At 42.8% G+C, this 13,997-nt stretch overlaps 1 protein-coding gene across 4 annotated transcripts in view; it reads right to left on the bottom strand.

Annotated features, from left to right (window-relative positions):
* Positions 1-13,997, bottom strand: part of trappc13 (trafficking protein particle complex subunit 13) — an 80,532-nt gene that overhangs the window by 2,895 nt on the left and 63,640 nt on the right. For 2 of the 4 annotated variants that reach the window (XM_059989318.1, XM_059989315.1), the window contains 2 exons: positions 10,403-10,503; positions 6,147-6,294 (listed from right to left, as the gene is read on the bottom strand). In XM_059989318.1, the coding sequence (XP_059845301.1) occupies positions 6,147-6,294; positions 10,403-10,503 (249 nt within the window). Of the gene's footprint in view, positions 1-6,146; positions 6,298-10,402; positions 10,504-13,997 lie in introns of all 4 variants that reach the window. The other 2 variants (XM_059989317.1, XM_059989314.1) reach the window with 1 other exon arrangement.

Consider the following 13,997-nt stretch of genomic DNA (forward strand, 5'->3'; position numbering starts at 1 on the left):
TCTGTGGCCAAGTTTGCAGACAATATGAAGATGGGTGAAAGAGCAGGTAGAAGAAGCAGAGAGACTCCAAAAGGACTTGGACAAACTAAGAGCATGGGCAAAGAAGTGGCAGATGGCATACAGTGTCAAGAAGTGTATGGTCATGCACTTTGGTAGAAGAAATAGAAGCATGTATAATTTTCTAAATGGAGAGAAAATTCAAAAATCTGAAGTGTAAAGAAATTTCAGAGTTCTCGTGTGGGATTCTCTGAAGGTTAATTTGCAGGTTGAGTCAGTGCTGAGGAAGGCAAATGTGACAGTAGTATTAATTTCGAGATTACTAGAATATAACAGCAAGCGTATAATCTTGAGGCTTTATAGGGCACAGGTGAGGCCTCACTTGGGGCATTATGAGCAGTTCTGGGCCTCTTATCTAAGAAAGGATGTGCTGGCATTGAAGAGGGTTCAAAGGAGGTTCGTGAAAATGATGCCGGTCTGAAAGGCTTGTCATATGAGGAGTGTTTGATGGCTCTGGGCTGTACGCACTGGAATTCAGAAAGAATGAGGAGGAAATCTCATTGAAATCTATCGAATGTTGAAAGGCCTCGACAGAGTAAACGTGGAGAGGATTTTTCCTATAGAGGAAGAGTCTAGGACCCAAAGATACCTTCTTAGAATAGAGGGATGTCCATTTAGAACAGATAAGAGGAGGAATTTCTTTAGCCAGAGTGATGAATCTGTGGCATTCATTGTTGAGCGCGCACTTTAAAAGGCAGGACTTCTTGTCAGAGCGGGCAGCGGAGTCTGTGGAAGCAGAGTCCTGGGCTTTGGCTAAGTGGGAGTCCGTGGAAGCAGAGTCCTGGGCTTTGGCTAAGTGGGCTTCGGCGTAAGGGGACTTCGGTAAGGCTGTGTGATTGCTCGCTGAGGGGAAGAAGGTAAGGTCGCTCGGTGCTTTTTAGACATTCTATTAATTCAGTTCAGGTATGGGGGAGACAGTCAGAGCAGTGGTGTGCTCCGTATGCAGTATGTGGGAGGTCAAGGTCAACACAGTTGTCCCTGATGACCACACCTGCAAGAGGTGCGTCCAGCTGCAGCTCCGTACTGGATACTGTTGATGGGGATGACCTACCAGGAATGAGTTGCAGTGGTCCTGCCTCTGGCACAGAGGTTGAACCCTCAACTAGAAAGGGGAGGAGGGAAGAGAAGAGAGCGATAGTTTTAGGGGATTCTATAGTTAGGGGGGCAGATAGGAGATTTTGTGGGGCAGATCGGGAGTCTCGGATGGTATGTTGCCTCCCTGGTGCCAGGGTCCGGGACATCTCAGATCGGGTGCAGGCTATTCTTGAGAACGAGGGCATGAACCCAGATGTAGTGGTCCATGTAGGGACCAACGATGTAGGTAAGGTGAATGAGGGGGTCCTGCTTAGAGAGTTCAGGGAGTTAGGAGTGAAGCTGAAAGTCAGGACCTCCAGGGTGACAATCTCGGGATTGCTACCTGTGCCACGTGCGAGTGAGGCGAAGAATAGAATGATTATGCACATTAATACGAGGCTGAGAGCATGGTGCAGGAAGGAAGGGTTCAGGTTTTTGGATAATTGGTCTTTGTTCCAGGGACATTGGGATCTGTTTCGAAGGGACGGTCTACATCTGAACCGGAGGGGTACTAGCATTCTTGCAGGAGTGTTTGCCAATGCTGAATTTAAACTAGATGTGCAGGGGGCAGGGATCCAGATCCAGAGGGTTGGTCAGAAGGAGCACGGGATTAAATGTGAAGAGGGTTTGGGTAATCTTGAGAAGGTCATCAAAATTCAGGGTGCAATTAGCCCGATGGAAGTTCAAGGAGCTGGGTTAGGTACAGTAGACAGTCTTTTAAGCAAAGAGAGGAGGAATGGGCTAAGAATTCTATACTTGAATGCACGTAGTGTCAGAAATAAGGCAGATGAGCTTGAAGCTCAGATGAAAATGGGGAACTACGATATTGTTGGGATAACGGAGACATGGCTGCAAGGGGATCAGGCCTGGGAATTGAGTGTACCAGGGTATACGTGCTATCGTAGAGACAGAAATATGGGAAGAGGGGGTGGGGTGGCCCTGTTGGTAAGGAATGAGATTCAGTCCTTAGCAAGGGTGACTTGGGAACAGGGGAAGTAGAGTCTGTGTGGATTGAGCCGAGGAACAGCAAGGGTAAAAAAACCCTAATGGGTGTTGTGTACAGGCCCCCAAACAGTAGCGTGGATATTGGGTACAAGTTGATTAGGGAGTTAACATTGGCATGTGCTAAAGGTAATGTAGTCGTTATGGAAGATTTCAACATGCAGGTGAACTGGGAGAATCAGGTAGGTGCTGGACCCCAGGATAGGGAGTTTGTGGAGTGTCTAAGGGATGTATTTTTGGAACAGCTTGTGCTTGAGCCAACCAGGAACGAGGCTATTTTGGACTTGGTGATGTGTAATGAACAGGAATTGATAAGTGATCTTGAAGTAAAGGAGCCATTAGGAAGTAGTGATCATAACATGATAAGTTTTTATCTACAATTTGAGAGGGATAAGGGCAGATCAGAGGTGTCAGTGTTGCAATTAAATAAAGGAGACTACGGAGCCATGAGGGAAGAGTTGGCCAAAGTTAAATGGGCGGATGCCCTGGCAGGAAAGACAGTGGATCAGCAGCGGCAGATATTCTTGGGCATAATACAAAAGATGCAAAAGCAGTTCATTCCAATGAGAAGGAAGGATTCAAAGAGGGGGAAGGGGCCACAGTAGTTGACAAAGGAAGTCAGAGATTGTATAGCATTAAAGAAAAAGAAGTATGACAGGGCGAAGATGAGTGGGAATACAGATGATTGGGAAAGTTTTAAGGAACAGCAGATCTTAACTAAAAAAGCAATATGGAGAGAAAAAATCAGGTATGAGCTCAGTCTAGCCAGGAATATAAAAGGGGATAGCAAAAGCTTTTTTAGCTATGTGAAGAAAAAGAAGATAGTTAAGAACAATGTTGGCCCCTTGAAGAATGAATTGGGAGAAATTGTTATGGGAAACAGGGAAATGGCAACAGAATTTAATGCGTACTTCAGATCTGTCTTCACCAGGGAGGACACAAGCAATCTCCCAGATGTATGGATGGGCCAGGGTCATAAGATATCAGAGGAATTGAGACAGATTGACATTAGGAAAGAAACTGTGATGAGTAGACTGGTAGGACTGAAGGCTAATAAATCCCCGGGTCCAGATGGTCTGCATCCGAGGGTTCTAAAAGAGGTGGCTCAGGAAATTGCGGATGCATTGGTAATCATTTTCCAATGTTCCTTAGATTCAGGATCAGTTCCTGAAGGTTGGAGAGTGGATAATGTTGTCCCACTTTTCAAGAAGGGAGGGAAGGAGAAAACAGAGAACTATCGCCCTAACGTCAGTCGTGGGGAAGATGCTTGAGTCCATTATTAAGGACGAAATAGTGGCACATCTAGATGGCAGAAATAGGATTAGGCCGAGCCAGCATGGATTTACCAAGGGCAAATCATGCTTGACTAATCTGTTGGGAGTTTTTTGAGGGTGTAACAAGGATGTTAGACGAGGGTAAGCCAGTGGATGTTGTATACCTAGATTTTCAGAAGGCATTCGATAAGGTGCCACATAGGAGATTGGTGAGTAAAATCAGAGCTCATGGCATTGGGGGCAGGGTTTCAACATGGATAGAAAACTGGTTGGCAGATAGAAAGCAAAGGGTAGCAGTGAATGGGTGTTTCTCGGACTGGCTGGAGGTGACTAGTGGGGTACCACAGGGCTCTGTATTGGGACCACAGCTCTTTACGATTTATGTCAATGATTTAGATGAGGGCATTGTAAACTATATCAGCAAGTTTGCTGACGATACTAAACTGGGTGGCAGTGTGACATGCGAAGAGCACGTTAGGAGAATACAGGGAGACTTGGATAGGCTGGGTGAGTGGGCAGATACTTGGCAGATGTCATTCAATGTGAATAAATGTGAAGTTATCCACTTTGGAAGCAGGAACAAGAGGGCAGAGTATTGTCTGAACGGTGTAGAGTTAGGTAAGGGAGAAATGCAAAGAGACCTAGGAGTCCTAGTTCACCAGTCAATGAAGGTGAATGAGCAAGTGCAACAGGCAGTGAAGAGGGCAAATGGAATGTTGGCCTTTGTTACAAGGGGAATTGAATACAAGAGCAAGGATGACCTTTTGCATTTGTACAGGGCCCTGGTGAGACCACACCTGGAATATTGTGTACAGTTTTGGTCTCCAGGTTTAAGGAAGGACATTCTGGCAGTTGAGGAAGTGCAGCGTAGATTCACTAGGTTGATTCCTGGGATGGCAGGGCTGTCTTACGCAGAGAGATTGGAGAGATTGGGCTTGTACACGCTGGAATTGAGGAGATTGAGAGGGGATCTGATTGAAACGTTTAAGATAATTAAAGGATTTGATAGGATTGAGGCAGGAAATATGTTCCAGATGTTGGGAGAGTCCAGTACCAGAGGGCATGGATTGAGAATAAGAGGTCAGTTATTTAAAACAGAGTTGAGGAAGAGCTTCTTCTCCCAGAGAGTTGTGCAGGTGTGGAATGCACTACCTCGGAAGACGGTGGAGGCCAATTCTCTGGATGCTTTCAAGAAGGAGCTAGATAGATATCTGATGGATAGGGGAATCAAGGGATATGGGGACAAGGCAGGGACTGGGTATTGATAGTGAATGATCAGCCATGATCTCAGAATGGCGGTGCAGAATGGTCTACTTCTGCACCTATTGTCTATTGCAACAGGTGGCTGTGGAGGCCAAGTCTTTTGAGTATATTTAAGGCAGAGGTTGATAGATTCTTGATTAGTCAGGGCATGAAAAGTCACTGGGAGAAGGTAGGAAATTGAGACTGAGAGGGAAATGGATCACCCATGATGAAATGATGGAGCAGACTTAACAAGCTAAATGGCCTATTTCTCCTATATCTATGATCTAATGATGGAACTGAAGTCACATTCCACAGTTGAGTACAGCATTTAACATCCAAATGCTTCAAATTCATCATATTACCTGGTCATTGTAATGGTAAAAAGTAGTTTACATTATTTGAATAACATGACATTTTCCTACAATAAACCCCACCTCTCAACTTTGTGTCACAGAAAAACTTCCTTCCCTGAAGGATGAATTTATTTATTGAGACACAGCATGGAATAGGCTCTATTTTGGCCCTTCGAGCTGTGCCACCAAACAAACCCCCGATTTAACCCTAGCCCAATCACGGGACAATTTACAATAACCAATTAACCTACCAACCCAATATGTCTTTTGGACTGTGGGAGGAAACTGGAGCACCTTGAGGAAACTGATGCAGACACAGGGAAAATGTGCAATCTGCTTACAGGCAGCTGCGGGAATCGAACCCTGGTACAGTAAAGCATTGTGCCAACCACTATCTATCCTGCCGAAGCAGACAAGATTTTAAATAATCTAATAGTTCTATAATTACTACTACAAAGAAAGACATTTATTTTGGCTTTCAGATTTAATTACTTGAATATAAATTCTTCAGCTGCCATGGTAGGGTTCAAACAGGTTTCTGGTTTAATGATCCATAACTCTGTCTGTGCATTAACTCAATTACTACATCACAGTACTAAGGCCATGCATTAAGTTGAAATTTTCTGTAAGTTAGAAACATTCAGAAGCAAAGTCTCTGACAGGTTTGACAAGCAGACTTGGGGATTGACCTGCCTTTAGTTTTTTTATGCTCATATGAAAATCTTTTGCGGCCCAGCAATAATGATAACATTACAACGTAATGTTACTTAAGAACCTTTTTCATGTAACAGCATTTTGCCATCTTAGTTATCGATAGTACTGGACAGCAAAATGACATTTGAGATTCATCCAAAGCAAAATCTCAAACTTCTGGCAGGAACTCATTCTCTACCATACCACAATGTCTGATATTTTGGCTAATACATTGTAGCAGATATTTCCTTTAAATGAACTTGCCAGACTACCATAATTTCTTTGGAAAGAATGAAGAGAGGAAGGCTGGCTGGTAACTAACCACAACCTATAAATTTTTCCTGTGTTAATATACAGTCAAATCTAATTTTAATATTCAAAATAAGAAGTCTGGCTGCATAACAAAGTAATGTTATTCTCCTATTCTATTTACTGTCCTGGAATTTACCTGTAAACCTTGAACAGAAGCCAATAACTTGAGTGCAAGATGTAAAGATGAATTTGGACTCAACTTTCCCAGCTGTCTTCCTGAAATTCCACACCAGTGGATTGCATTTGTATTGCACATTTCAAGTACCAGATCCATTGTCCTCTCACTGCTAGAGAAAGAAAAAGTTATGAAGATATGGATGGCTCAGCATAATTACACAGTATAGTTTGAAACAACCTTACCTAACAAAGATTGCTCAGATATATCTCTATGGAAATTCTATTTCTTGTTCATCAAGTGCAGGAATGTGTCAAATTCAGGCATACGGAGGAATGAAATTCTGATATTACCTGTGCAACACACACTTCAAAAACATCAAGGGACAGCCAGAGCTAAACACACTCACACCTAACTGTTCATTACAATTCTACCACAATGTTAAAATGGTGGCTGACAATCAGGAAATAAAAAGATGAAAGAGGCAAAAAACACTGACACTCCTATCCCCAATCATGAAGGAACCTAGCATGACTGGAAAACAAAATAAGCTACGAGATCCTCCGAAGGAGATCTCCACAATAACAATCTAGGCTTTTCCATGTGATATTAAAAATAATTAGCTGCACTGGGTACAATAATACTTAATACAGGTGCTGTTTCAGATCAATTTCCAAATGGTTCTCTGTGGGTAGATTGGTTATGCATGGCCAATGCTGTACAACAAAAAAAAACATGATAAATCTAACAGTCATTCACTGCATTGTATCTGCCTAACCAAATCAGAAGCATTTTATTGAAAGGTGTTTGCATTACTGGTTTCAGCCAACATGTGATAACCAACAGTTCTTGAAGTTCTGCTGTAACCATTCAGCTGCAGACTTCTTCACAGTATTCATCCAAGTGGATCCAAAATAGTTACTAAATATTTTCAAAAAATCAGCCATCCATGTAACATTAAACAAAAATGTACAGCTGCCATTGTTGTTTATTTACCAGTTGTTCACCACTTCCAAAATTTATTTCAATGAATTCATTTGCAATAAGGAACGCTGATCCAAAGGAAAGGGAGTTGGATGAGTGACCAGACTTCGATACTTTCATATCAGCACCCATGTCGATTCCAGAAATGCCATCTCCTGGGTGAATCAACAGGGCTGTTGTGGGAATAGAAAGTCAATAGAAACCTCAGCACTGCAGTTCCCTTGGAGAAAGCAACACACACAAAATGCTGGTGGAACACAGCAGGCCAGGCAGCATCTATAGGAAGAAGTACAGTTGATGTTTTGGGCCGAGACCCTTCATCAGGACTAACTGAAAGAAAAGATGGTAAGAGATTTGAAAATGGGAGGGGAGGGGGAGATCTGAAACGGTAGGAGAGGGAGGGATGAAGCTAAGAGCTGGGAAGTTGATTGGCAAAAGGGCTACAGAGCTGCAGTATCATGGGACGGGAAGCCAAGGGAGAAACAAAGGGGGAGGGGAGCACCAGAGGGAGATGGAGAGTGATTGTGAGAGGGACAGAGAGAGAAAAAAAGGGGGGGGGTAAATAAATAAGGGATGGGGTAAGAAGGGGAGGAGGGACATTAACGGAAGTTAGAGAAGTCAATGTCATGCCATCAGGTTAGAGGATACCGAGACGGAATATAAGGTGTTGTTCCTCTAACTTGAGTGTGGCTTCATCTCGACAGTAGAGGAGGCCATGGATAGACATATCAGAATGGGAATGGGATGTGGAATTAAAATGTGTGGCCACTGGGAGATTCTGCTTTCTCTGGCAGACAGAGCATAGGTAGAAGCCACACTCAGGAAGGTCATTATCCAAGGTGCAGGACACAGGTAATGTGATAACCTTCAGAAGGGGCAAAGGTAATATGCAGCCAGTGTTTCTATTCCCTTCAAGGTTCCTTAGTGTGCCCATAACAAACAATCCAACCAGGACCCACAACACCTACTCACTAGTCAAGAAGGCAAGCAATGTTTACTTTCTCTGAGGAGATTAAGGCATGCAAGACCTCCTGCCCCTATTCGAATAACTTTCTACAGGAGCACCATCAGCAGTATCCTTTCTGTCTTCATCATTATGTGGTACAGAAGCTGTAACGCATTGGACCGCAAGACCCTACAGAGGGCAGCAAAAGCTACTAAGAGGGCTATCAGAGTCATCCACCCCCAACTTGTGACATTTACTGGGAATGTTTAGACAAAGGGCCAAAAGCATCTTTGAGGATCCTTACCAGCCACTCCACAATCTTTCTGACCCACTGCTTGATAGGAGGGAGATACAGAAGCATCAGGATAGGCAATTCAATGGTTAAAGGATGGGACTTCCAAAGTTGTGACTTCAGGATTGCCACCAAAGCTACGTGCTAGTCAGGCCAGAACAGGATGTTCATACAGTTTAACATGTGATGAAGGAACTGGTGCAGGAGGGAGGGCTTCAAATTTTTACATAATTGGGCTCTCTTTGAGTAAAGGTGGAACATGTAGAGACAGGACAGTTTGCACTTGAACTGGAGGGGGACTAATATCCTTGCAGGATGGTTTGCTCGTGCTATATGGTGGGGTTTAAATTTCAGTTGCAGGGCGACAGAACCAAAGCACCAGAGTAGATAGTAGAGTGGTTGTGGGGAAAAATATTAGTAAACCTGCATTCAGAGTCAGAATTTGAAAGGTTGAGCATGTGGGACTAATTTGTGTATATTTCAATGCAAGGAGTACTGTAGGAAAGGCTCAGGGCATGGATCATATGTGGAATTATGATATCATAGTCATTAGTGAGCCTTGGTTCCAGGGTTCCTTTGTTTTACAGTTGGAGGGATTAAAGGAGGAGGGGAGGCATTTTCAGTCAGCTAGAATGTCACTGCAGTCTCAATTACTGAGGCAATGAGTGGAACTGAAGAACATTAAAGAGATGACCATGTCAATTGGATTACATTACAGACTACATTACAATCCACAGGAATTAGAGGAGCAAATTTGTAGAGAGATCACAGAATGTTGCAAGAAACACAATATTGTGATAATGGGTGATTTTAACTTTCTACTTATTGATTGGGGTTACCATACTATAAAAGGGCTGGACGGGATAGATTTGTTAAACATGTTCAGGGAAGTTTCCTTAATCAGTACAAATAAATCCCAAAGAGAGTGTGTGCGATTCTTGATCTGCTATTAGGGTATAAGGCAGGGCAGGTGACAGAAGCTTCAGCAGGAAAACACATTGCATCTAGTGATCATAATGCCATTAGTTTCACAGTAAAGTAAATGCAAAAAGATAAGTCTGATCCTCAGGTTGGAATTCTAAATTGAAGAAAAGGCAACTCTAATGGTATTAGAAAGGGTCTGACAAGTGTGGATTGGGACAGGTTCTTTTCTGACAAAGGAACACTTGGTTAGTGGAAGGCCTTAAAAGTGAAATTTTGATAATACAGTGTTATTATGTTATTGTCAGAATAAAAGGCAAGGATAACTGAATTAGGAAACCTTGGTTTTTGGTTAAGATGGTGCTAGTAGCAAACAAAACAAACATAACTATAAATTATTGTATTAATCACACTTCTTCCTTGGATATGTTCACTGCAATCAACAGCCTGTAACTTCCCATTTGGAGTTGAGTATTTGAACCATCTATATGACCTGGCATTATTGCAGTGTGAACTGAAGTCTTGAAGGTGCGGCATGACGAGGTACTGGCCGAATTGAGGTGGTGGCGCCTGGAGCTGACAGTGGGGAATCCCCAACGATTATCATGTCATTGCCCTTCTGACACGCCTTTTCTATCTCCTACTGTAATTTCTAATCTACATGAAAAATGTGTGACTTTCATCTGACCCATAATACATTGACCTACGAAATTAAAAGGGAATTAAGAGCAAGAATAGCTACATTGCAGCCAGTTTTTATTCCCCTTTAATTGTTGTTTTCAGTGACCTGGCTCTCTTACAAGTTCACCACTCTTTGGGAGATACTGAGCCAAATGTCAGTCATAAAACTTTCAAAACTCTTAAAAACATTCTTCCTCTAAGACAAAGGTTCCCAATTTGTGTTGCACAGACCCCCTTGGTTAATGGTAGGGGTCCGTGGCATAAAAAGAGGTTGGGAACTTATGCTCTAATATGTGCTGAAACCAGAATGAGGATATCTTTGCAGGAACTGTAAAATAAAGTTAAGGGAGGGCCCATTATATGTTTCACATTTAACTTGAGCTTTTGGTTTAGTTAACAATATAGCTGAAAAAGACAGTTGCAGTCTGGCTTCAACAGGGCACTTACTATTACCTGCAGTTAGTTATTTTACATGTAACTTCAAAAGGTTCCTCAAGATTTACAGTATCTGGAATCACTTCCAAGGAAAGTCTGACATCACCATATCCAGGTGCCTAAAACAAAGCATCGCAAGAAATACTGAGTTACAAACAGAAAAAGATAGCTGCTTTATAGTACTTCATGGCATAAAGATTAAAAAATTAGTTGCCTCCATATCAAGAATTACAAATTTTCAGAAGAAGAACTTCCAAGCTATACACATAAGGAAGGCTTTGAGCAGTTGCCAATCCGAAGCATGAGAAGATGTAGCTCAGTCAGGTTCGTTAATTGAGTATACAAGGCATCGACTCACAGCAGTTTGGTGTTTTGAGCAGTGGCCAATCAGTGATCGGGATTGACTGGCTCGCATAAGGCAGGGGCAAGCTGAGCAATCATTGCTGGAGTGGACAGTATTAGAGTGGGGATTTTGCGGCTTTAGCTCTCAAGGCTTCAATGAGAAAAGGTGAAAAAATGTAGGCAGATTTTCCCCCACCCACAGTTTATTTATTGTTTTTCCTTCTACATGTTTGCTCAGTTAGAATACTAGGGACACCGGGCAGGATAGCTGAATGTTCCTCTTGCGTGATATGGGAAGGCAGGGAAACCTCCAGTGTCCCTGACGACTACACCTGTGAGAAGTACATTCAGTCCAACTTCTAACACTCCACATTAAGGAGTTGGAGCAGGAACTGGATGAACTCCAGATCATTTAGGAGGCTGAGGGGATGATAGAACATACAGAGAGGTAGTTACGCCCAAGGTGCAGGACACAAGAAACTTGGCGACAGGCAGGAGGGTGAAAGTGGTTAAACAGACTGCGCAGAGTATCCATGTGGCTATCGTTGTCAACAAGTATACCACTTTGGATACTGACATAGCAGTGGGAAGTCACAGCGGCACTGGGACTGAGTCTGGCTCTGTGGCTCAGAAGGGAAGGAGAAGAGGAGGCAAGCTGTGGTGATAGGGGATTCATTAGTCAGGCGAATAGAAAAGAGGTTCTGTGGACAAGTACAAGATTCCCAAATGGTAATCTCTTGGGAACCAGGGCCTGGAATATCTTGGGTTGAGTCCGCAGCATTCTTACGTGGGATGATCCATGTAGGCACCAGGGACATAGGTAAAAAGAGTAACGAGTTTCCACAAAGTGAATTCGGAGAATTAGGTACTAAGTTAAAGGGCAGGACCTCCAGGGTTGTGATCTCAGGATTGCTACCCATGCCAGTGCTTGCAAGGCCAGAAATAGGAAGACTATACAGTTTAACACGTGGCTAAGCAATTGGTGTAGGATGGAGGGTGTCAGATTTTTGGATCATTGGGCTCTCTTTCAGGGAAGGTGGGACCTGCAGAGAAGAGACAGTTTGCACTTGAACTGGAAGGGGACTAACATCCTAGTGGGAAGGTTTGCTAGTGCTGCACGTGTGGGCTTAAACTAGAGTTGCAGGGGGTTGGAAACCAGAGTGCAGAACAGTTAGTGGAGAGGTTGTGGAGACAAATGTTGGTAAAATCTCAGACAAAATCAGGAATCAAAAGATTGAACATAGTACAACTAATGTCCTGAGCTGTGCATACTTCAACACAAGAAGCATCATAGGAAAGGAAGATGAGCTCAGTACATGCATCAACACATGGAATTATGATATTGTAGCCATTACTGAGACTTAGTTTCAGGAAGGGCAGGAATGGCAGCTCATTATTCCGGGATTCTGTTATTTTAGATGTGACCAAATGTAGTCAGGGAAAATTAACACAGCAGTTCTTAGTCAGGACAAACTTGAGAACTTTTCTAGTGAGGCGTTAGGAGTGGAACTGAGAAATAATAAAGACACAACCACATTAATGGGGCTTTAGTACAGACACCCAGCAGTCTGAGGGATTTAGAAGAACAAATCTATAAAGAGATTGCAGACTGCTGCAAGAAACATAAGCTTGTTATAGTAGGTGATTTTAACTTTCCACATATTGACTGAGACTCCCATACTGTAAAAGGACTAGATGGGATAGAATTTATCAAATGTGCTCAGGAAAGTTTCCTTCATCAGTAAATGGAAGCCCCAACGAGAAAGTGTGCGATACTTTATCTCCTATTAGGAAATGAGGCAGGACTGTGACAAATGTTTGTGTTGGAAAACACTTTGCATCTAGTGTCCACTATGCTATTAGTTTCAAAGTAAACATGCAAAAAGATAGGTCTCGCCTGTGGTTGGATTCTAAATTGGAGAAAGGCACATTTTGATGGTTTCATAAAGGATCTGACAATTGTGGATTGAGACAGGCTGTTTTCTGGCAAAGGTGTACTTGGTAAGAGGCCTTCAAAAGTGTAATTTTGAGAGTACAAAGCTTGTATGTGCCTGTCAAAATAAAAGATAAAGATAACAGGTTTAAGGAACCTCGGTTTTCAAAAGATATTGAGGTCCTGGTTAAGAAAATAAAGAAGATGCAGAGCAGGTATAGACAGGTAGGAACAAATTATGTATTTATGGAGTACGAGAAATGCAAGAGAACACTTAAGAAAGAAATCGAAAAGGCTAAAAGAAGGCATGAGGTTGACCTAGCAGACAAGGTGATGGAGAATCTTAAGGGATTCTGCAGATAAGTTAAGAGCAAAAGGATTGCAGAAGACAAAATTGGTCCTCTGGAAGATCAGAATGGTAATCAATGTGTAGAGCAAAAAGTGATGAGGGAGATCTTAAATGATTTATGTTGCATCTGTATTTATTCAGGAGACAGACAGACTCTATAGAAGTGAGGCAAAACAGCATCTACTTCAGGGACCCTATACAGACTACAGTGGAGGAGGAGTTGTTGCTGTCTTGTTGCAAATTAGGGTGGATAAATCCTCAAAGCCTGACCGTTCCCTCGATCCTGTGGGAGGCAAGTGCAGACACTGCAGGCACCCCAGCAGAGATATTTATATCATCCTTAGTGACAGATGAGGTATCAGAGGATTAGAGGGTAGCTAACATTGTTCCGCTGTTTAAGAAAGGCTCTAAAAATAAACCGGAAAATTATAGGCCGGTGAGCCAGACATCAGTGGTGGAAAAATTATTGGAAGGTATTCTAAGGGACAGGATATACGAGTATTTGGAAAGATGTGGATTGATAAGGAATAGTTGACATGGCTTTGAGCATGGTAGGTCATGTCTAACTAACTTTATAGTTTTTTTTGAGGAAGTTACCAGGAAACAATGAAAGCAAGACAGTGGATATTGTTCGAATGGACTTTAAGCAAGGCATTTGACAAGGTTCTGCATGGGAGTTGATCAAGAAGGTTCAGTCCATTGACATTCAAGATGAGGTAGTAAACTGGATTAGACACTGGCATTGTGGGAGAAGCCAGCGAGTGGTAGTAGATGGTTGTCTCTCTGACTGCAGGTCCGTGATTAGTGAAATGCCACAGGGAACAAAGCCGAGTCCATTGTTGTTTGTCATTTATATCAATGATCTAGATGATAACGTGGTTAATGAGATCAGTAAATTTGCAGATGACACCAAGATTGGGGTGTAGTGGAGAGTGAGGAAGACTATCAGAGCTTGCAGCAGGATCTGGACCAGCTGGAAAATGGGCTGA

Source organism: Hypanus sabinus, chromosome 14 (genome assembly GCF_030144855.1).
Source record: "Hypanus sabinus isolate sHypSab1 chromosome 14, sHypSab1.hap1, whole genome shotgun sequence".
Classification (NCBI taxonomy): domain Eukaryota; kingdom Metazoa; phylum Chordata; class Chondrichthyes; order Myliobatiformes; family Dasyatidae; genus Hypanus; species Hypanus sabinus.